General features: G+C 35.1%; 1 protein-coding gene across 12 annotated transcripts in view; it reads left to right on the top strand.

Annotated features, from left to right (window-relative positions):
• Positions 1-26,118, top strand: part of LOC123674263 (potassium channel subfamily T member 2) — a 777,909-nt gene that overhangs the window by 506,231 nt on the left and 245,560 nt on the right. Inside the window, exon 1 of one of the 12 annotated variants that reach the window (XM_045609235.1) lies at positions 6,056-6,185. The exons of the other annotated variants lie outside the window; for them this stretch is intronic. Within the exon in view, the coding sequence (XP_045465191.1) occupies positions 6,115-6,185 (71 nt within the window). The 5' untranslated portion in view covers positions 6,056-6,114. Of the gene's footprint in view, positions 1-6,055; positions 6,186-26,118 lie in introns of those variants that run through there. 12 annotated transcript variants of the gene reach the window in all.

The raw sequence follows: 26,118 nt of genomic DNA, 5'->3' as shown, positions 1-26,118 counted from the left end.
TGGTGTTGAAGGAAACAAAAAAGTCGATGAATTTGCAAAAAGTGTATATGATTTTTGCATTCGTCATCGATATACACTTACTTTTCTCATAAATATATATAATAGGACCAATTATTCAACATCATTTCATCATACATAATCAATCACACCAATGGGTCACCTAATGATCAAATTAATTTCGTCATAAAGTAAAGGGTGTTTTTTTAGAGCTATAGAACTTTAAATTGCAATAAAACAACGATGGATTATTCGATTGACATGAATTTTATTTATCCGCAAGATAATCTTGTGGCATTACATTTTAAATATGATTTCTGGCATATGACCGCCACGGCCGGCTCGGATATAGTCCAATCTGGACGTCCAATTTTCGATGACTTTTTCCAACATTTGTGGCCGTATATCGGCAATAACACGGCGAATGTTGTCTTCCAAATGGTCAAGGGTTTGTGGCTTATCCGCATAGACCAATGACTTTACATAGCCCCACAGAAAATAGTCTAGCGGTGTTGAATCACAAGATCTAGAAGGCCAATTCACAAGTCCAAAATGTGAAAGTAGGCGGTCACTAAACGTGTCTTTCAATAAATCGATTGTGGCACGAGCTGTATGACATGTTGCGCCGTCTTGTTGGAACCACAGCTCCTGGACATCATGGTTGTTCAATTCAGGAATGAAGAAGTTAGTAATCAGGGCTCTATACCGATCACCATTGATTGTAACGTTCTGGCCATCATCGTTTTTGAAGAAGTACTGACCAATGATTCCACCAGCCCATAAAGCGCACCAAACAGTCAGTTTTTCTGGATGTAATGGTGTTCCGACATACACTTGAGGATTAGCTTCACTCCAAATGCGGCAGTTTTGTTTGTTGAAGTAGTCATTCAACCAGAAGTGCGCCTCATCGCTAAACAAAATAAAATGGACGTAGTGCGCGATACGTATTCCGCACAGAACCATTATTTTCGAAATAAAATTGCACTATTTGCAAGCGTTGTTCAGACGTGAGTCTATTCATGATGAATTGCCAAACCAAACTGAGAATAAATCACTTAACAACTGTTAAATCGGTGGCCATCTCGAACAGTAATGACAACTTAAAGTTATATACCTCGAAAAAAAACCCGTTAGTATGTATGGTAGGTAGGTATAGTGTGATAGATTCTCCGAAATGTACAGAATCGGTCATCTTCAAATGTACACCAGGAACAACGGAATCTTACATGGATTTAATAATAATATTCCATAAATAAGTAGCTTGCTTATTTAATAACGGTGGTCGTAGTTGGTAATGTCGGTTAATGTATCTACAGATATAATCTAGTGTAACTTACAAGGATGAATATTACATGAGGGAGCTATTAGGATTATTAACGTAGAGTTCTCCAGTTATGAGAGCAGAATTAATTCCGTAACAAAAGTAACGTTCGGATGAAATGAAATATTCGAATTGAATTAGAATAGGAGACCGTTCTAGCAGAATTTAATTGATTGAAATACATGTAGCATAAAAAACAATTGCATACAAAAGAGTGGAAAATACCTATGAAGTAATCAATCTTATGGGTGAGTTGATACGGATAATTTTCTGCATTTCGCGTTCCATTATTTACTAAGAGGCGTTTTCACATAATGTCACATTGACTACCAATAAGGAGCCTTTGGACGCTCGCCCATTTGTGTTTCATTTCCATAAAGATGTAGGATCCAGTTATTGTTCCCTGTAAATAATTGAGATGGTCAACCGGATGCTTGGAGACCTATTAGTTTCTTCAAAGTGTCGAGGGCATGACAGTTTCAATGAACTTACAGGGAACGTATTGTTATTGTACATATAATGTAAAAAGGATGTGTTATTCTTCGGGGTGTCGAAGAAGTGTCATGTCGGTTGTAAAACTTAAGAGATTTACTGGGGTTGGGAAAGTTCGAGAACAAGACGGTTGTACCAGATGTGTTACATCTGTGTATCAGGTACCAGTCCTTCGAGAATATTCGATTTCCACGAATCCCCGAAGATCTTTGTGGGCGGTACGGCAAAATTCTCATTGGACTAGGGGATGGTACTTTCCCTAAGGGTGTGGTCAAGCCGAAAGAAGGGAGGTCGATATTCGAGACAGGGTAAGTTCCAATCGTCAGAGAAACAGTTAAAATTAAGCCGAAGACCGAAGTTCGGTCGGTCAACTTAAGACGTAAGACGAAAAGACGGTTCGCTGAGTAAATTAAGACGTGTTAAAGACGAGACTACCGAAAACTTGAAGAACGACGAAGACGTGATAAACGAAGACGTTTCGAGTAATCAACAAACGAGTTAAAGACGAAATTCAGTACCGTAGTGAGAAACTTGTAATTAAGACGTAATTAGGATCTTCTCAATACTGAGTTTGTACTGTATAATTGTGGCTTTGTAAATAGATGAAAATAATTCAAAAGAGTTTAATTATTACAAATCCAACAAAATCATGGAGAAAAAGACGAAAGGCCAGGTAATCGAATCATACCTCTAGACGATCGATTAACCAAGCCTACAAAGATAGGCAGGGTGTATCAGTTTTAATCGTTAAAAATTAAATGGATATCCTCCTCGTTGTCTTGATTCGGAAAAATTCATATTATATACCTCTATCTCGATCCTTAAGAGAGATACAGGGTGTTGAATTTCACAAGAAAAAATTTGCATGCCTACCCTACTCCCTAAGGGCTATTTTATGAAGATATTTTAGATTTTGGGGGAACATCAGTGGCGTGCAATTCAGCCACATTTCAAGTTTTTCGAAGAAAAAAGGATAACCCTGTTTTTTTAAGGAATGAATGAAGCGATATTGAACTGCTTGTTCAATTTGGAGTATAATTTGCTTTTACAGAACAAAATTTGAAATTTCAGATCCAGAGATTATTAGATTTTCGAAAAACGTGGTGGCTCGAAATTGGCTACAAATTCATAATTTAGTCAGCCACGAATTGAATTCGGTAATATTTCGGAGAGATATCTTGAAACAATAGATTTGATTGTTTATTTGACAGATACGTTCACTAAAAGCAAAAGATATCCGAAATATTATCGAATTCAATTCGTGGCTGACTAAATTATGAATTTGTAGCCAATTTCGAGTCAGCACGTTTTTCGAAAATCTAATAATCTCCGGATCTGAAATTTCAAATTTTGTTCTGTAAAAGCAAATTATACTCCAAATTGAACAAGCAGTTCGATATTGCTTCATTCATCTTCTTCAAAGAAACGATATTGCTAATAATAAACGTAATAATAAACGTTATTATTATTATTATTATTATTCATCTTCTTCAAAGAAACAGCGGTATACATTCGTCTTTCGAGAATCTAATGATCTCTGGATCTGGAATTTCAAATTTTGTTCTGTAAAAGCAAATTATACTGATTGAAACTGATACACCCTGTAATATGTACCTAGGAAGGTTTATGAGATGTAATTTATGTTGATATCATTGTTGTCAGTTATATTTTCTAGATGAGGAGTTCTGATAAGATGATATTTCTGAAATATTGAAATATTCGAGGAATTATTTTACATATAAAATTACATAACAACCTTGTAGGATGTCACCACGAATAATTAGGCATTTTTTCGTCATTCAGCTGATACTTTATTTAGCTCGGATAATGCGATCAAACTGAAATCTGAAGGGTTTTCCTATATTATAAAATTTCATTTTGAATAAGCCGCTATTTGTTCAGCTATCACTATGGAAACTGTGATCTTATGATATTTAACAAGCGAAAGCGACGCCATCACCAAGAATGGAGTGATATACACTTTAACAACGGAATGAAATTGTTAAAATTCACTACAAAAAAGGTGTAAATTTTACAGTCATGATTCATGAAACTGAAGCACTTTTGGGTCGTTGCGAAGCATCTTCTTGACCAGAAAAATTTGAGCTGTTGGGCCAAGTTAGTGATGTGAAGAATCGAAACCAAGTAAGTCGCTCAAGAACAACTGAGAATATTGCTGCTTTAGCCCGTAGTGTTGACTAAAACTTAGTTAGGCAAGCATTCTACAAACCATCTTATACAGAAATTTGCAAAAAGATTTATTAGGTCTTAATCCTTTTTAAGTTCAGGTAACACTAAAACTCAAGCCGGTGTTCACCAGCAATGACGTAAGTGATCAAAATTGGCCACAGAGATCTTGTGAATTAGCATATTGAAGCTTCTTTCTTTTCGGCCATGTGAAATATGAGGTCTCTCGGAATGTTTCATAATCGATTCAAGGCCTTCGTGATGTTGTCGAGGACATACAACCGCAAATGTGCGAATTGGTAATGAAAAATTTCGTGATAGAATAGAAATAGAAATAGAAATAGAATTTATTTGATCTTAAAACATCACAAATAAATAAAATTAACCTTCAATAATTTACAAGGTGCGTCAAAGTTAAATATAAGAATATAGTGGCGCAACCTCAGTCGTGGCGGCCATTTGATTGATATCATTTTTCATAGTTAATGGCATATCTCCTACTAGAATAAAATGAACATCTATTGATTTCTGTCGAAATACTTTTTTTATTAAATATAAAAATGGAACCTAACATCGGAAAATTATTCATCCGATATTCTACTTAAATTTTCTCAGATCCTAGAGAATGATCCTTATGAGGCTTGCAATTGTCATATATCACATCCATAGTTTCAAATTTATCAGAAAAACACAATATTTCGTAGCGCCATATTTAACAGACTGCTTGTTGGATTTTTTTTCATTTAAACATTTATTGGGTAGCCGAACCTGTATTGAAAATATACAGTTCCTAGGTTATTTTGTTCGATAGTTATTGTGAGAAGACTAGACCGGCCGGACAGAATGGAATTTGATCACGGATTATTCAGAAATGAGGTTTCTGTAAGAATATTATGCATTATTTTTAATAATTCGCAGAATTTCTATTTGAATTAATGAAATTTTTCCGTAAATATTGTTTAGTGATTTTTGCAATGAAAAATATTGATTGACAAAACTTCTCACAAGAAATGAAAATTAACGCCGAATAAACAGAAAATAGATAAATCCGAATACCAACATCTTATACTGAAATATAAACATTGAATCAGTGTGAAACTGAGATATTCCTGCACGATTTAGTTCTACAAGGTGACCACTGATCTAATATCTAATATATACGCTCTTGAGAAGTCATGCATTGACTCCAACATTAGGGAGAAAGATTCAGCCTCGTGTCACGTTTCAACTAATGATTAGGGAAGCCCAATGACCTGATCTGCCTCTGTTGAAGTCCATTTCTCGGTCCCTATACGCTATCTTCTTATTATTAGATCATTGGAATGAACGGATTTGGCAAATAATTAGAGAAAAATGATTCTGAAACTGTGGTAGTAACTCAAATATAATCGATAAGTCGTTTTTAGTATTGGATGTTATTCAAGTTGGCTCCCATATAATCGTTTTCAACCTTAGAATAAGAATAGAAAGAACGGAAAGTAAACATTCGTGCTCGATCCCGAATACAAGAGAGATGGAAGTTTAGTGTCACCAATCATAATCCTGATTTGATTGTGGAATCCTCTTTTCATAACTTCACAATAGCTAAATCATTAAACTGGGGAGAACACTGACCCTTTTGAAACATAAAGAATTTTCATGAATAAATCACATTGTGAACTATTTGTGAGCATGAATTGATAATTTCGAAATTATTCAAATTATGTTACGCTACTGCTATAGTGTCCCGTCTGACAAGAAGTGACAATAGAATAGAATAGAATAGAATGTTGGCATCAAAACAAATGCATCTGTTACAAGGCGAGTTTTCACCATATTCCTATTAATTTTTATTCTTTCAATTAGATTTATTATCTGAATGATAAGATACAGAAACTATTCGAAAATGAATATTTCTGTAAACTTTCAAAAGTACATTAAACGAAAAAAATTATCAACATAATAAGTAAGGAAAGATGAAAAATAAACATTTTTTGTTGAATCCATTTGAGTGACATCATCTTGGAATCTCAGAACAGGTGATTACGAGTGTTCTGCTAATCGATATAACAGAGGATATAACGGTGTGACGACAACAGATTAGTGCCGAATATTCATCAGAATGTGTATAAACTGAAATGGCTGCATCGCCAGGAGCGAGTTCTTTCAGCTGCATCACAGGATGGGATAGCTACGAGGAAATACCTAGGTAATTAGGTGTTCGTTGTTTTCAATTAATGGACATTTCAATATTATGTTTGTGAATGATTATGTGAGTTGCGATGGTCGTTTTGTTCTGTATCATCCTCTTGTATGTATCCTTAGGCTATAGATTCTGTGTTTTTGTGTTGTCTGTTCGTAGACATTGTAATCCAGATGTTGTAACATTGTCATAGTAGATGAATCAGATCTTGATGTTGTATGAATGGAAATGTATCTCAGCGGAATGTGTAATATAACGTGCGTTACGTTCATTTTGTGTATTTCCTACAGCAATTTTGTATAGTTTTAAAATTGCTCACCGTTTCTTGAAAAAATAATAATTCTTGAAGGCCTCACGAAGCTGCGTATATTCCGAAAGCGCAATGTGAAAAATCAGATCACTTTTATGGAACCGTTTGGAGAGTGTTCTAAGATTTTTTAGGTAACATAAAGTTTCGATATACAAAACAAGGCACTTTTTATTTCCGAAGAATAAGGGAAGTACTGTCGTTTTAAGACGATTTTTCATTTTTCATTCGCCTATTGCATCATTGCACGCAGGGTGCAATTGACGAATGAAATAACGATCACTCAAAAACTCTTAAATGCATGCTTTCCTGTGTCTACAAATTAACCTGTAATGATTGCCCTATCGTTTATATTGGACAAACAGATCTTTCAAGAAAAGGATAAATGAACACCAAAAAAGTTATACACCTGATAGTTCGTTTTCAACTTATGCAAATCATTTGACAGAATCGGACCATAACTCAACTTTGAAATTCTCCATTAAGAAAATGAGGGCGTAAAATTAACAATATTAGAATCCCTGAAAATAAACAGGTATAATACCCAAAATATTCTGTTGAACAAAATAACAGATGTAAACTCATACCCTTTATTGAATTCCTCCCGATAGGTTGGAAATCCCAGGCGGCAAAAAGTACGATATAACTTTGAAGTTTATGATAACCTATCGAATATTCTTCTGTCAATGTCAAATTTTAAGTTTCCGAAAAACTGTGTACTCTTATAAGACAGAAATGTGGCCTAATGAAACCACAGTTTGGCGAAACAATTGTTGCTAACAATTAAATGATTCAGTGGAATTTATTTTTTCTACAAGCGTTTCGAAAGTATTACTTTCCACACGCATTGACGTTTTGAAAGTAGTACTTCTCGTGCGGAAAAAACTCTTGATATTCACTTTCCGCTTGCATATGCGTGCGGAAAGTGATAAGCAGGGTTTTGCAAATATCAAAGAGTAGCTTCAATCATAAAATTTTGGCATATCTCTATGCGCCAATCATAAAATTCAAACGTTCCTTTATGCGGCTAGCGCACAAAAATATAATTTCTTATAACGTCAGTCGGTGTCAAGACGAAAACTCTCCGTGAAAGTGTTTACGGTAGTACGAAAAATATTGTTCCTAAATCATGTGGAAAGTGCCTTTTCCGCACTCGACAGCTTGACCGAACGACGCGGAGCGGAGATACAGTCTAGTCTCTTGCGGAAAAGTATCACTTTCCACACTTGTTAGGCAAATATCTATTGTTTAATTTTATTTATAATGAATTTTCGCCAAGTAAGGACCGAATCTATTATACAAATGGTAGATTTCCGAGGAAATTGTACTTCTAAAGTACAAATTCCTCGTAAATTTACCATTTTTATAATAGATTCAGACCTTACTTGGCCAAAATTCATTATAAATAAAATTGAATTAAATAATTTCCACTAAATCATTTAATTGTTAGCAACGCTACACTGTGGTATCATTAGGCTACTTTTCTAACTGATAAGGCATAGGTATAGATGCCTCCGTTCAAAAAATCTAAGGAAATAACAATTCCCAATTTCACATATACCGGTTTACTTTTTCAATTTAAATCAGTCAAAAATTTCGATAAAATCTTACAGAAAAATGTTTTGAATAATATGTAGATGGTTTTGAAAGGAAGTCCAAGAGGACGGGGGTAAACTATGAAATTTTTAATGGGAACCCTTGTGTTTTATATCAGATCCGAATTCTACGGCAAAAAATACAAAATATTTGTATGAATAACTTTGAATGATTCGTCACAGATGGCTCTGTAATCGAATTCGAATTTTCCATCTGAAAGACGTTTGACGCATTCCATTAATCATTCAGATGAAATTTTAGTCGTAAATTGTCCAACTATTCTTTGAAACGAAGGAAAACGTTCTGTGTTTAAAGATGAGATGTTTGACGGATATTTCTACCTGGGTCCAAATACAAGATATCCATTTAATTATTTTTTTTTCAATCAATGAGCAATTTATTATTTATATTGAACCTCAAGTCCAAGAATAAATCATTCACCTTTTTTCAAATGATCGATGATGAAACATGTATTGAAACCAAAAAGTCGAATAGGAGATGTCCAAAGTTCATGGGACTGATTGTTGGAACGGATATGTTGAGGACGAAAATATAGTTTCTTCTACAGAGCAATATATGACGAATCGTGAAAAATTGTTCGTTCAAAATTTTTGTATTTTTGGCCGTATGATTGTGTTCTGGATATTATTCCTTTAAAAGATTTTCAACGCATTCAATTTTAAAAAATATATAAAAAGATATATATTATTCCTATTCATAAATATTATCTACGTTCAGAAACTTCCCTCTTTATGTTTTTTGTTAGCTCTAAACTAATAACTTGTATTTGATATGAATTAAATAGTTTTCCACCAAGCAACTAGCAAGACAATCGAAAACTCTAAACGTGATTCAATATATAGATGACGAAAATATAGTAACACAATCAGTAGATTTTGTCCAAAAGATTCGTGGAGCGCTTAGCTCTAATCTTCCACTTCTAAGTGCGAGGAGGGTCTCCTATTTGATTTTGCTGACACAAAAATTATAAGACTTTGTTGGAGAATCATAAGAATAAAACAATGGCTTATATCTTATGAATTGAAATGAGACAGTTTTTTCATACAGGCTGTTCCAACATTGGCGCGATGGCGATGTTCTTTACGGTGAAGGGCTGAAATTTTCAAATTTTCACAGTATCATTAGGCTCCATTAGAGCTACATTATCTAATTGTTTCGAAATACATAGGTTGTTCAAAAAATGTGTAAATGAATGAACAAAATGTTTTTTTTAAATCAGGCCTGTTTCCAATGATGATAAGGCACGCCTGCAAAATATATCCTAGTTTATTTTGATATCACAAAAATTATTAAGCTTCGTTGGAAAATCATAGGAATAAAACGATGGCTCATATTTTATGAATTGAAATGGGACAGTTTTTTCATACAGGCTGTTACACCATTGGAGCGATTGCGATGCTCTATTACGGTTAGTTATTCAAAATAAAAAATAAAAACTACAGAAAAATATTCAAGATAATTTATAAATAACTAGGTACCGTTTTTTGGAAAGTTCTATGCTCGTCATATCTCGGAAATGGAGCAACTCCATACGGCTCGTATACACTGTGTCCGTGTAGTATGGAACAAATTTATTTTATGTTAAACACAACATTTTAAGCAATAATCCTGAAACACGTCGATTTTTTATTTTAATTTAACGTATTTTAAAAAAATAATCTATTGTACAGGGTGAATTTATTTCGAATAATGACGTCACCATCATTTTAAATCAAATGGAACACCCTCATTTTGTCTCAATTTTCTGATTACACTAGCTGAGGTGATTCCGAAAATGTATCACATGTTGATTCCAATTGCTATGGATGGAAAAAAATACAATAGTTTTGTGTGTGCTCATGAAGTAACGCATAGCATTCTTTATTAGTTAAATTAACGATATTATTAGAAATACTTACTCTCTAGCGGCAATTGTTTTGAATGTAAAACCCTGTAGTTTATTACATTTAAGATTTACATTTAGATGTACAACATGTTTGGTACTTGTGGTCTAGCAGATAGAATATGAAAGAAATTATTTATTATCAATTTAAAAATGTAACTATAGGGTGTTACATTCAAACCGATTGCCGATAAATAATAAGTATTTCTGATAATATTTTTAATTTAACTAATACAGAATGTTACGCGTTACTTTACGAGCACACACAAAACTATTGTATTTTTGTCCACCGTGTACCAATTGGAAACAACATGTGATATTTTTGGAATCGGCTCAGCTAGAGTAATCGGAAAATTGAGACAAAATGGGGGTGTTCCATTCAAAGAAAAATGACGGTGACGTCATTACTCGAAAGTAATTATTATTTGTATTATTAGGCAGTCGAACTTGAAACATCCTGTATACACATATTATGGTTGCTTTCATCAAAATGGAAACGCAGTTATGGCGAATACATTGCTGAACCTGGCTGTTCTGTTGTTGTTACAATGTATATATATATAATCTGTATCCCATTTGATACCTTTCGGTGTATGGGTTTCATTATCTACATTTTCCAACTTAACAATAACTTAAGAATAATTCTAATTTGATTCAATGAATTTCTTCCATTCTGTCCTATTTGATGTCATCATCTCAGCTTCCCTGACGCTTTTCCCTCTTTTCTTTATTTCCTCCTCTACCATATCCTCCCATGTTTGTTGCGGTCTCCCCCTTTTTGCCTTTTTCTCGACTTTTGCCTCCCATATTTGTTTGATTGGTCTCTCTTCCTCCATACGATGTAAGTGTCCCCACCATCCCAACTGCCTCTCACCCACAAACCTTTCCAATGATTTTATCCCCAATTCACCTCTTATGTCGTCATTTCTCCTTCTGTCCATCCTTGTAACCCCCTTCACTCCTCTCAAAAATTTCATTTCTACTGCCTGTAGTTTACTCCTCATTCTCCTTGTTGTGTTCCAAGTTTCACATCCATACGACAGAACAGGTCTGAATATCGACTTAAACACGGTCATTTTAGTTTTCTCTTCGACTTCAGTTCTTCTTAGGAATTTCCTATTAATTGTGTGGTATAATCTGCCGGCTTTTTCAATTCTCTCGTTAATCTCCCTTTCTTGGCTTCCCGTATTTTCTATGTTCACTCCTAAATATCTGAAACATTTCACCTTTTCAACTTCCTCTCCCTCAATTTCCAATCTCCAATCATCCTCCCGTTGATCGTTCACTTCCATCACTTTTGTCTTTCTTCTATTTATTTCCATCCCATATTTTCTCAGTATTCCATTCCATATATCCAAATTTCCCTGTATACTCCTCCTTGTTCCCGCCATCAATACGATGTCATCCGCAAAGGCACATTCTGATATTACAACTCTTCTTAAGTTCTTAAAACCAATTGTAAGCTTCTCTGTTCTCTCCTTTGCTTCTCTGATTATCTCATCCAAAAACAGTATAAACAATGTCGGACTCAGCACTCCACCCTGCCTCAGTCCCTCCTTTGTCTCAAATAACTCCGACTTCATATTTCTGACAATAACACAGTTCAAGCTTTCACAATAAACACTTTTAATAGACTCCACCAACTTTCTGTTTATCCCTCTTGTTTTCAATATATCCCACATTTTCGATCTACTAACCCTGTCAAAAGCTTTCACCAGATCTATAAATACAAAATAAGCCTTTCTTCCACTTCTTTTCATCTTATGAATGGTCTGTTTCAGAGTGAAAATGTGTTCTTGTACACTTCTCCCTCTCATAAACCCACTCTGAGCTTTATCTAGTGTGTCCTCTGTGCTTATTTTTAGTCTACTCTCCAATATCGCTTCGTATACTTTGAGAGTATACAATGTTTGCGGCGAAAAACATTGTGCCTGTAGAATATTTCAAATATTGATCGTGAGGATTAATATGACGTTACTTATTCAGATCCCAACTTCATTTCTTGAAAAAACTGGATGTTAGATTCAAAATACAAACTTTTGCTGCCTCGAATATACTTCTGGTGATAACTTTGCTCATGGTGATGATACTTCATCACTTCTTCCTCAGAAAATCAATAATGTAGGTATTACTGTTCATTTAAATTGTCCAAAGAAGTTAATCCAAGACTTAATATAAATCTAATGAACTAAGTTTTTCTATCCAATGAATATTTCATCGATACAACGAATACTCAAGATCAAATTCATAATATCAATAATAAGGGTATACATAACAGAATGAAATTTCATTATATATTATATTTTTTTCAGTGTACTGAAACTATTGTCATCAGCAACTCTCGTAAAGATATAACTTACCAATCCAGACAATGCATCAGAATTCACGAAGTTGAACTGCTCACTTCATGTACCATTTGCAATTACCATAAGGAGGAAAAAACCATTCTGGTCAATCTGGCCCAAGTTACGAAAAATTTCAGCCTCCACTTTTACAGCATCCTCCATAATTTCAAACCAACTCCTCAATAGGAGTTGCAACCCTTTCACAATGCTGTTGGTGAGTTGTAACAATGGTACATTCAAAACTGCAAACAAGTCGGCAGCAGTTGAATATCTAATTCCTGTTGAAATTTTTGCTAGTGACATTGCTGCATTTATATTTATTGTGTGACACCTTTAGCCTGCCACGCTCCTTTTTGCGTCACGGCGCGCCTCTGCCAATGCTGTTCAGCACCTTGCAGTAGTATCTCGAGCGCCAGCCAATTTTAGGGAGAAATTGACAAACCTTACCAGGGTAGCTTAGTGAAGGCAGGATGGTAGCGGTGACCAAGTAACAAACAACGTAAAAGAATTAATAGGTTTACTGATTCAATTCTACAATACAGACAATCTCATCAAAACGGGAAATCAAAAAAAGTATAAACTGTATCAATATGTATACTTAAATTCGGTTACTGAGATAATTTGTACTGTCTACAACTACTGTGTCCTTACCTCACCAACTTAATGTCAGTTAGAACCGTTGAACAAGTTAGTCGGATCTGGGAGCCGGGATATGATATATATGGAGATGAGATTCGTGGATTTGTAGATTCGGGAAGGAATGAAAACTAATCCTAACGCGTTGAAAAACTCCACCGGTACACCACCCTCTCGCTGTCTCTATCAAATGAAACCCTTGAATGTTCACTCGTATGAGAAAGTCACAAGTAAAAATTAGCAAACTCTCCAGAAAATGACTAACAAGTAAGTTAACTTATGAAAATGGCGATTTTCGACCCCAGAAACGGATTTGAAACTATTGGCGTTCAATTACCAATTTTACTATTGTCCAATCACTTTGTAACTCCTCCAAAATGTCTCTTTCCAATCTGAATAACTTTAACTATCAATAATAATGCCTGAACGTGAAAAACCCTCTAAAATCTGAACAACTATCTGAATCTGAATATCTGAATTGTAATAACTACTATGACCAAAAAAACTGAATAACTGTAATGAAAAATCTCTACTAATGAACCTAAAAATCTCTACCACTGAATGCCTAAACATGAATACCGATTTTGGGCCGGTTACACCCTTTTATAACCTCGGTGGGGGGACGGTGAAAGAATTCAGCCCACGTGACTACTCATGTCGACAAAAACCTCGTTATTCGAAAAAATTCTCTCGTCGGAACGCAATCTAACATCTGGAAAAAAATATATCGGCGGTAAAAACACCGAAATAAATAATCTGTTATATTATTTCAATCCGACAATTCGAGGCCCTGGTCGGTTGAAAAACATGAGGCATGGACTTTTTTCATTATCGCGGTGAACAATTAATAAATTAATTACAATATTCACGAAATATATCAGAATGATTAATTGGAACGGAAAACAATGAAATATTCCCTAGACGGAGCCTGATCATTCCTATTGGAATAATCAGACTTCGTTACAGGTCTCATTCTTATTCTCCCTCAGACACATCCCATATTGGAAGGTAAATTGGGATTTCAAGTTTCCTACATCTTCCTGCTTTATAGACAAGATATATCCTCACCAAAAAAGGCTCTTGGGTACCAGGATCCATGAGTACTAATTACGGGTTGAGAAAAAGGATCGCCAGAACTCAATTTTTATATTCATTAACGTAATTATTGAAGAAATACCCCAAATTTATCAAATTTTTCGTCGCGATTAGAAAAGCATTTCACCTGGATGAGGAGGAACTCACAGGTAGATAACCTAAAAAAGGTGAATAAACCTTCTTCCGGTAACCGTATTTACAGAGAAAAATAAAATTATCGGACTTCAGTGAACTTTTCCATTACTTTGACAGACTTTGGCGTTCAAAGTTCCAGACGAACGTAAACAGCTCTGAGTTCTCTTTGAGGAGTTTCCACGTGTCAAGAATTTCCTCTTCGGATATCCAATTATCGCCTTTATTGAAATCATTCGACTATTCGATGAAATTTCTATTGGACTTCCGGGAAGAAATAATAACGAATTTATTCGGTGTGATGTGCCTTTGAGGGATACCTACAGAGTCTTCCGATGACATCTGTGAAGTTCTTCATCAAATTCAATCTTTATTCATCATTGGGTACTGATTCGTCTGAACTATTTCAGCTTTATCGAGATGATTAATAATGTTACTTAACTCTAAGGAGAAATTTCAAAGAACAAATGATAACGTCTGTGAGACTGCGAACTTTTGCGATAAAAACCAATTGAAACTAGAAAGTTAAAGAATAAAACTGATATATATAGGCTTGAATAATCTGTTATATGCCTTTCGTCTCCTTCTCCGTGACTTTGTCGGATTTGTAATAATTAAACTCTTTTGAATTATTCACATCTTTTCACATAACCACACTTATACAGTACAAACTCCGTACTGAGAAGATTTTAATTACGTCTTAATTACAAGTTTCTCACTATGGTACTGAATTTCGTCTTTAATTAGAGAGTTAATTACTCGAAACGTTTTCGAGCATCACGTCTTCGTCGTACTTCAAGTTTCGGTTGTCTCGTCTTTAATTCTAGTTTCGGTCGTCTCGTCATTAATTCTAGTTTCGTTAGTCTCGTCTTCAACTCGTTCGCGACTCGTCTTAATCTAACTCGCGAATCGTCTTACGTCGTACGTCTTAAGTCTTGACCGATCGAACTTAGTCTTAACTCGTGTTAGACTTGACTTGAACTGTCTACCGACTGGAACTTACTGACCTCCCCTGAATATCGACTTCCCTTCGTACGGCTTGATCACACCCTTAGCACCACTCCGATATAGGGGGAAAGTGCCAAGTACCACCCCTAGTCCAATAAGAGTTTTGCCGTTCCGCTCACACAGCTGTGACATCCGGTACCCAACCCCCAGTAAATCTCTTAAGATTTACAACCGACATGACACATCTTCGACACCCCGAAGCATTAACACATCCTTTCTGTGTTATATACAAAAAGCAATTCGTTCCCTGTAAATTAATTGAAACTGTCATGCCTTCGACACTTGAAGAAACTAATACGTCTCCAAGCATCTTGTTGACCATGTCAATTATTTACAGGGAAACAATGACGGTATCCTACATATATCACCCCAAATAGGGAACCAAATGAAGTATACGGTGAAAAAAAATTAGGAAAAATTTTCCTATACCACCAAATGTCGAACTAAATGGTTATCCACGGAACGTTTACATTTCGTGTTTGAACAATAAAGGCACACTGACTTTCTACACTCCAGTCACAAATATTTATTCATTTGATTTGTACACACAAACATACAACGAATGAAATCTGAGTATTAAAAATGCTCATTTCATTAATACCTCAGTCGACCGAACTGGTCTGCCAATTATCAGAAAGTAATTAAGAAGTGATAAATGCAGCCAAAGGGTATAATCAAAATCGCCTGCGAAGTTAAATCTGGACTATTCAGATAATAGGAAAAACCATATCGATACATTCTTGTTTCCAATACGATTTGCAGAATACCAAGGTTTGTTTGAGAACGTTGTTAGGCAATAATTTCACTAGTTCCAAAGAAAAATCTGTAAACTGGAACAATCCTTCTGACTTCCTCCAAATGACTCTGGATATTTTACTTACAATAAATTACAATAAATAGGCTTTTGACAAGTTGGAGCACTTTGGAATTAGAGGATCGCTCTTGAAATGGATTAGGAGCTTCTTAACTAACTGACATATCGTTCGTGGTAAGGCTGGTGCTGCCAGATCTGATCCAAGATGCGTGCTCACTGCTCAGTGGTGTTCTTTGGGGCTAAGTTTTGGGTCAGTTGCTATTTTTAGTGTACGTGAGCGATCAAACTGATTGAATTAAATCGGACAGTGCTTCATTTGCCGATGATATTAAATTATTCAATTGTCCTCTCAACAAATATGAAACCCTGCAGGAGGACTTGAACAGAGTCGTTGGTTGTTTGATTCATCTGAACCCTTAAAACTATCGAATTGTACATTTGGGTAAAAACAATACAGGTTTGACGTATTACATTGACGGTGTTGAAATTGTTGGATGTTTATTTCGCGAACTGAACATGTATTGCACATCACAAAAAAAAACCAAGCGTCTTATATATGTTGTCCAGAACTTTTCCCGTGGCAAAAATGTGGAGGCTATTTCCTGAATACATAAATGGTACATATATTCGACGAACACTTGAATATGTTAGTCCGGTTTGGCATCCGTAGTTGGTTGTACATGCTGTTTTACTGGAGGGCCTACAGCGTCGTGTCACACGCATTCTTTTTGGAGTGAATCGCCCTTGTCATAAGAAACAGCTACAAATAATGGACCTTTTTTCGTTTGCCAATGGTCCTTGGAGGGGAGAACTGATAGTTACATATTCGGCGTCGATATGTCCTACCTGTACTTGTTGAATATGAATCAACTTCAAAGACATACATACAAGCTCAATAGAGAAGTATTTTGACAAAAATGTCGAAAAAAACAGCCTGTCCCACAAAATTGAAAATGCAGTTTCAGTAAATTCGTTCAAGAACAGATTTGCCATCTTGAGCACTAATTAATATTATTCAGTTTTCGGCTTGTTGATGATATAGGAAAACAGCCGGAAATCTTACTCTTCGGCAATTGTTTTATTTTCACAGGGTATACAGTAGTTTTTGAAGGATTTGCACGTGTCATAAAGCCACCTGCGTCAATCCACGTACTGAATCCACTCCACTGCAGATATGGTAATTTCGTAGCGCTCCAAGCAACCTAAGCATTCATTTTCGTCAAAAGTTTCGTCGTCTATGGAATCGTTTTCCATCGCACCATTTTCTTCAGAGGAAGAACTTACCAAACGTCGTTTTACACGTTTTATTCTAGCAAGGTTGTTTGTCATCAACTTTTTGGGTATGTTTTTTCTGATGTCTTTTGTGATGTTTTTCTAATTATTTTCTCTGACATTTTATTCTTCTTACGGTTTTCTTCTTTTTCCCTCGCCAATCATTTTTTTTTTGAACTGCAATCAGTCAAGTTTTGTGCAGACAAAAGCTCAAAATATTTATGCGCCCTTCTTTGTTCATACCTGCAACTCGGGACATGTATACATCTTTGGCCTTACGAATGCTCAAAGTGGGATTTCTTTTGGAAATAAGTGTAAAAAGTCGGTATTTTGGGTCTGAAAATGAAAAACTATTATGCGTCATCTGTCCCGAAATATCAAGCGTCATCTGTTCCAAACCCATGGGATAGATCACGCACCTGTTTAGGTTACAACAAATTTCGAAACATAGAATTAGCTATGAATAAGAATATAATAAGAATATAACTTTCTTAATAACCCAACTTCAAACTTAATTAGTCAGAACGACGACTTTTAGCGGATTTCTAATCAATAGTGGATCAAACTAAACACCTTGCAATCTTCTAAGGTACTTACCAAGTATATATGACCAAATATCTTATAAGTTTAGCTCACTTTCAACATGATTTCTTTCGAACGGCAAGAGTAAACCGTCTGTATGCACCTGTCTTGTGCAACCGGCGCTGCGTGTACCAAAAACGCGAATTATCGAATTGCGTCTTCTCTCCCGCCGCGTCATGTTTCCCTATTTTACCCTATAATTTTTGTGGCCTAGTGAAAGTCTCTGTTTTGACCATAATTTACTTATTTCACTTATCTCTGTTTTTTTTCTAGATCTGTATTTTGGAAAATTCTTAATTCAGAGTTTAATGTCCCTCAACTCTGTAACCCTTTTCAATAATAATAATAACGTAATATTCTTGAAGTCAAAATCATGTTTATAATATATATAAACTTGATTTTAATTTTGAAAATGTTAGGATATTACAAAGTCAAAATCATGTTCATGATGTTCATAATTCATATGAACATGATTTTGATTTCGAAAATGTAAAGATCTTGGACTGGACCACTTCATGTGGTGTTTGAGTGATTTTCTTGATTTTGTAGATTTTAATTTAGTTTCAAATCAGTTATTGCGAAAGAAAACCTAAGTACTCGTTTTCTCAAGGAAAATTATTTGAGTCTTTCATTGCCAATAAAATCCTCGCATACAATGGAATTAAATTGTTGTAACCAATCCCAAGGTTGGAGAGAGACTAAAATACAGTGTGCTGTGACCATCCTCACTCCGTCATTGGAAGAAAGGAGAACACTCGCTTATTCGATATCGTATCACCCAAATGTTTTGATTGTGGTCTTCACCTTTGAAATGAACAACCATATTTATGGAATCCCTGTAGGATTTCACTCATTGAACTCAACCGCGACATTCAAAATCCGATCCTACTCTGCAAATTTATAGTTATGTACTTCCGTTCGAAACTCGAAAGTTATCGTGTATGTGAACAGCTGGATAGAATCGAATTCGGGGACGGATGCATCATCCATAATCCAATTCGCAACCTCATTCTCCGATACAATTTCTAGATCAAAATTTGAAAATTTCCTACACATATTGCGACAAAATAATGGAGCCATCGATTCAGAGAACGAGCGCTCAAAAATTGTGTAAACTGAAGGGGTTCGGACATTGTTATGAGACCTATTGAAATCAAAATCACAATGCCAATACTTAATTGCAATTCATTGATTTTATATCGTTCAATTACCGCAATATAATTTTTAACAAAATGAAGTTAATTGTGTTTGCTTTTAATTTATGGATCGGGTTCCCAAGGTTACACAGTTATGATGAAATAACATTTTTCTAGATTGATGGCATATTTTCAACAAACACAGTTCAAATCTAAATCAAGAAGTCGGAGAAAACAATTCGGACGCGGATATTCTCGTTCAGATTGATATGATTCGGAATCTTCAAGCGATAACGGAGTGAAAAGAGCTGTGATGAAAGGGAATTAATAGACCCTCTAGAATTGAGTGGTTGGTTCGTATTAATTGGTCGTTAGAAGTGGGTACCAGAATAAATCAATACCTGAATTTAGCGTCTGTTATCCCCTCGTATTTCGACAGTTATCGTTTTCAGAACACGCCGACAAGGCACATTCACCTTTATATTCGAATACTCAACCAAAGAAAAATTTTTTTTTACAATTCCATTGTTGGTTTAGGTGTTTTATTTGCAAAATATTTTTTAGCTTATACAAAAGTAAACGTTTCATAATATTCGATATTTAATCGGTATGTCTACTGATTAGGTGTGTATTTTTAGATATACAGGGTGATTCACTTATCTAAGTAAGCCGAATTTTTCCGAAAATAGGAACTTTCCTTTTTGTATCACGTCATACGACAGATGATTTTTTTTTCAAATATAATTTTTCCCATTTCAAACCGTAGGCATTTGTATTTATGTTATTTTTATGTAATCTTTTTTTTTCGTTTTTGATGTATAATGGCCGTAGGTATGCCTTAATTTGGGGGAATAGATATGATATTGTTCCATAAAATCAAGGAGGCTTTGTAACAAATTAATTCATTATCAATTTGATGATAGAACGTGCAATCTCAGTCTATAATAGAATTATTGCTCAATTTTTAGCGGCATTGAATAATGATAGGAATGGACCCATCCGATTTTTCCCAAAATCGCCAGACCTAACTCACAGGGATTTATCTATGCAACACCCAAAAAAATGTGGTATCCTAAACTGATAATTTAGATAATTTGTGAACGAAAGTAACAAAAGAATGCACATATTTAAAACGTAATATTCTGGAGAAAGTAACATAATATAATGAAATAAGGAAAAGATAATTTATAAGAAAAACGAAATAATTCGGTACTTAAAAAAGATGAAAGCTTCTTTGATTTTAAGAATCATAATCATATAAAATCGAAGCATCTTCCGATTTGTTTATTGAAAAAGGTAAATTCCTGAAAAACTATTCACAGCGCCGCGACGTCTGGCGTCTCAATTTTTTTGTGACTTCTGCGCGTATCTCTGGTCAACTTTCACTTTTTTTAAAACGTCGTTAACAGCCTTCACAGAAACTTTTCGGCTGTTTTCGAAAGAATTTGGGTTGACAAGGAAAGTGGATCACTTATGTATGTATGTCATGAGCTGTATTTGTTGTTGAATGAGCAAAGTGCGTGAAGTGTCGTGGAATATTATTCGAGAAAAATTTGTTGAAACAAAATCTCGAGATATATTCGAGTTAGTTGTTTCTTGGTAAATTCGCGAATGACATTTGTTTTGAGGAATCATTTTCCAGGATGCAGATTTTATCAAAAAAAAAACAAAATTTGCGACTTCTTCAAGAGTGGTTAGTCTAGTGGGAAGGACCTCGTACTCTTAGGCCGAAAGTCAAATGTTCAGGCTCCAGGCAAAGAAAGAAATATTAAGGTTAGGGGGGGGGGCGTCTAATCATTCCCGTTGAGTAAAACCCAAACAGTGATAGGTGAAGGGACACAGTAACAAAGCCTACATACGGTACACACGGTTCTCCTAATTCGTGCAAATTATAATCTTCGGAGTAGTGACATTCGCCTAGGAGAGTTGCCATAGAAAACAGAGGAACAAATAGTTTTCATACAAATCGAAATTTTGCAGGCTCTCAAAATATCTTTTTGCATATTTCAAATTCTTTTTTTTGACGAAGTTCCCTTCAAAATTTCACTGCCCACACAAAAATATCATGTGCGTTCTAATGAATTTCGTTAGAAAATAACAATATTTTTTCAGTTTGCTCATGATGTTGTTCCACAAGAATTTCATAACGTTAACTTCAACACACCTCTGTCTGAAATATTAACACAGTTTATTATTCTCTAGAGTTTATGAGCATGACGACTTATCAACAACATCAATCGCCATTCTAAATATAGAACAGTTTTTGGGTGAGGTTTTATGTAACTCTAGATGGCGGCTCATTACTAAACGAAAGTGAAATGAAATGGAAATAGTTCTGCTGTCAGTTATCTGCTGAAATTGAATGTTCATGTACGAGTGAGGAATTGTCATCAGCCTTTGTATTTCTAAATTATAATTGCAAGTGGCGTCAAGTGTTACTTTGGAGAATATTCAACATTATTATTATCATTGATTTAAATAAAATGTTTGGATAAAGTGTAAAACAAAATTTTCAAGCTGAAGGCTTAGACAGGTCAATTTTAGTTTTCAATAAATCTCTTTGTGGCATAAAATTTTTACGTATGACGTTATTCATTGTTTACAGAGTGACATCATTTTTTTTTCAAACGACTTGCCCTTTCTTTTTCCCAATTTTTTGTTGCTATTTCCCGAGACAACTTAATCCATTGATGGTGTGAAAAAAATGGTTTCCTAGATGAAATTTTTTTTGAGGAAATAACACATTTTCTGTGGGAGTTAAAAATGGAACTTCCATAGAATAAAATCTTTATTCATCCCAAAATACAAAATTCAACACAAATGTTCAAATTGAGCTCCAATAACTATTTGGCACTGACCGATACAAGTGTAAATATTTTGTACACTTATCGGATTACTGCTAAATTAGTTGCTATATTGAACTTAACCTTTGATTTTAAATGATTCTGAAATAAAAAGTCTAAGGAGGTCAAATCTGGAGAACTTGGTGCCACATAGGCCCTCGATGTTCTATCCACCTTCCAGGAAATATGGCGTCAAGATATCGACGATTATTGCAATGTAAACATTCAATTTCTCGCAGCGTTGACTGTGACATTCTTGAGTCAAGTGAGAATTTTTTCTTGACCAATACCTTCCATTGTGACAATTAACTGTACCATTCAAGCAAAAAATGGAGTAGTGAGAAAGTACGATATAATTAAAAAATTAGTGTATTAAAAGTAGAGTAAAATTAGTTCTTCGGTAAAACTGCATGCCTTCCTAACACTCTCACTGCCATTACTCAAATGTTGTTTTTGTGTACCGAAATTTAATATTATTATATAATATATATTAAGAAAGACTTTTCTTATTTCATCCGCCAAATGTGACAGAAATACCATAACGATAATAACTGCAGAAAAAACTAAACTGGAAATATCCTAGCTGATTTCAATTCGTACTAGAATATTTTAGTCCGAAGTGTTTTCTTGAAATTTTTCATTTCAATTTGACTGTGAATGATCAATCAATTAAGAAAATTTTCATTTGATTATAACTATGTAACCTTGAAGCTTAGAAACCTGTTCTTTAAATTTAAATTAATTAAAATTAAACTAAATTTGAAATTTGAACCAATTATAATTGAATTCAATTTAATAATGATCATATTTGAACATCATAGTTGGCATTGTAATGTTGATGTCAAAAGGTCTCATAACAATATCCGAGCCCCATCAGTTTAGGTACACAAACTTAAGCGCTCGTTCTCTGAAACGAAAGCTCCATCTTTTCGTTGCAACTTGTGTAGTTAATTTTCGAAGTTTGATACAGGAATGATATCGAAGAATAAGGTCACAAACCGGATAATGGATGACGAATCCATCCCTGAATTCGCTTTTGTCCAGGTGTCCATATACACGATAACTTTCGAACGGAAAAACCTTAAAACTTAAAATTGGCAGAGTAGTTTCGCATCTTCAATGTCGCAGTTGAGTTTAATGAATTGAATCCAATTAGTAAGTACATAAATTTGGTTGTTCGAAATAGTTTTTTAGTTAATTTCAAAGGTGAAAAGTTGATCTAGATGACTTTTCCGAATGAGGAGGATATACAGATCCAGTGGAACAGTGCAACAATCGAAACATCTTCGTAATACTATATTGAATAGACGAGTTTCCTCTTTCAATAACGGAGTGGGGACGGTCACAGTTGCGGCCTGCTTCTTCTTCTTTAGGTGCCTTTTTCATAACTGAAGATAGGCGACCTACTTAAGATCCCTGAAATACTGATGTGTTCACTGATTAGATTTTGATTAGATAATTCTGGCGACTCAGCTCGGCATGAGAACATGATGAAGTGATTTTACAGCATGACAATGCTCGAACTCTAGTTGCGAACATGGAAACATTGAAATGGAAAGTCCTACCCCACCCACCGTATTCTCCAGACGTTGCTCCCTCGGTTTATCACTTGTTTTCCAATGGCACACTGCGTATCTGGCCGGTTTTATAAAGTAAGAAAATTGGACGATTCGAGGATCGCTACAAAAGATGACCAGTTTTTTCAAAGCGGGATTCGCACACTGCCCGAAAGATGAGAGAAAGTAGTGGCCAGCGATGGACAATACTTTGAATCATAAATGTATAACCAGTTTTTCACAATAAAGCCTCGAAATTCATAGAAAAAACGGCGGAAGCAAAGTTGTACGCCTATGTACAGGGTGGGCAAATAAGCGAGGTGAGCGGCTATATCTCAGGAACCACTCATCGTAGAGACTTGCGGTAAAAAATTTTACCACTAAAGTAAACAAAAGAAAACACTGGAAATTATTTTGAAGTTCAAACCTCTACCGCTAGGGGGCGTAATAGCTATCGTCGAGTAGAAAAATGCATTTTACTTGAAAAATTTTCATATTAAGTTGGAAAAAAAATATCATCACTGTAAACCTTGGAAAATTCTATATCTGTTTGAATTGTCACTTTCGATTTTGCGACATCGAATAAGGGTGGGGGAAAGATAGAAATCTGACTGATTGAAATGTCTGCAACTTCAGTTTGGCTCAACATTTTTGAGCAAATTAGAACTTATTTGAGAGACAACATCTTGTTGATTAAGGAAAAAATATACTCATGATGAATTTGATTCAGCTGCTTCCGATAGGGAGCGCTAAGTCAGAAGTTCATTGTTTTGTTCATTTTTCTCTGAAATTTCAAATGTAATGATAGGATTTTCTTAACAGAAACAAAAGTTTCATTGAATTTGCATGAAAAAACCTAAAGGTCGCAAAGCGATAATTTCAGGCGTTCTGAAGTTATGGCCGAAAGAAGATATTCTTCAACTGATGCACTGCGAAAAACCAAATTGAGTCTTCAAGTTCTAACAGAAACAGAAATCCCATCAAATTTGTATGAAAAAACCAAAAGGTCGCAAAGCGATAGCTTCAGGGGTTCTGGAGTTATGGACGAAAAAAGATATTCTTCAACTGATGCACTGAAAAACTAAATTGTGTCTTCTTTCGGCCATAACTCCAGAACGCCTGAAGCTATCGCTTTGCGACCTTTTGGTTTTTTCATACAAATTTGATGGGATTTCTGTTTCTGTTAGAATTTGAAGACTCAATTTGGTTTTTCGCAGTGCATCAGTTGAAGAATATCTTCTTTCGGCCATAACTTCAGAACGCCTGAAATTATCGCTTTGCGACCTTGAGGTTTTCTCATGCGAATTCAATGAAATTTTTGTTTCTGTTAAGAAAATTCTATCATTACATTTGAAATTTCAGAGAAAAATGAACAAAACAATGAACTTCTGACTTAGCGCTCCCTATCGGAAGCAGCTGAATCAAATTCATCATGAGTATATTTTTTCCTTAATCTACAAGATGTTGTCTCTCAAATAAGATCTAATTTGCTCAAAAATTTCGAGCCAAACTGAAATTACAGACATTTCAATCAGTCAGATTTCTATCTTTCCGCCACCCTTATTCGATGTCGCAAAATCGAAAGTGACAATTCAAACAAATAGAGAATTTTCCAAGGTTTACAGTGATGATATTTTTTTCTAACTTAATATAAAAATTTTTCGAGTAAAATGCATTTTTCTACTCGACGATAGCTATTACGCCCCCTAGCGGTGGAGGTATGAACTTCAAAACAATTTCCAGTGTTTTCTTTTGTTTACTTTAGTGGTAAAATTTTTTACCGCAAGTCTCTACGATGAGTGGATCCTGAGATATAGCCGCTTACCTCGCTTATTTGCCCACCCTGTACATTCTCTCTAACAACGTGCATCCTCGTTATTCCAAAATGAATCAATCCTTGTTTGATGAATGTGTTTTTAATTATGGAGAAAGATTACAGCGATAGAAGCACAACTGCTAATTTTGTCAAGGCGTTTTTTTGAGACTGGCTTGTGAACAGATGAATTATTGATGCAGATGAATTGTATGCATGTATCGGTTGAGTGTAGACGTACAAGTTGAACCTGTATGCATTTTCCTAATTTTACACGAATCTAAGTATTGTGTCATAGGAGGTATCTGTTCAGAACACTTAAATTTGATTCTGAGTTGAAATATTTCAACTGTTTCGGTATTTCACTTTGCGTTGAGTTGAAAATTTGTGAATTTGTGATTGTTCTCACTCGATAACACTTATTGGTATATAATCATTCAAGTTATCATATGCCCGATATCAGTTGATAACAGAATCGACGGGCGAGAATAAAGGAGAACATACACGTGCAGGCCAACTGAATATCATTATGTCGGGCGATCTTGAGAGGGTGGTAGAGGTACTGAGGGAGGAGATAGTGAAGAGCCGTAATGAAATAAGATCCGTTATGGAAGCGGCTGAAAGTAGATTAATGCTTAAGATCGAAGGTTTGAACCATAGAGTAAGTCAGCTAGAAGATGAGAATACTTCTCTTTCTGCCAAACTGGAGAACTTTGAAATAATGATGAGAAAGAATAATGTGTGTGGCCTGAACGATCCCACTGATACCACCCCTCATGGCGTCTGCAGTTTTTTGAGACAGAGATTGGGTGTGGAGGTTGACGTAACTGATCTCAACAATGCCTATGTGCTGGGTCCTCAGGGAAGCGGCCTGCTTAAGTTCTTGTCTTACTTCAGAAAA

This window comes from Harmonia axyridis, chromosome 2, assembly GCF_914767665.1.
Source record: "Harmonia axyridis chromosome 2, icHarAxyr1.1, whole genome shotgun sequence".
Taxonomy (NCBI): domain Eukaryota; kingdom Metazoa; phylum Arthropoda; class Insecta; order Coleoptera; family Coccinellidae; genus Harmonia; species Harmonia axyridis.
Note: the sequence above shows the minus strand (reverse complement) of the source record. Positions and strands in the feature narration are given on the sequence as shown.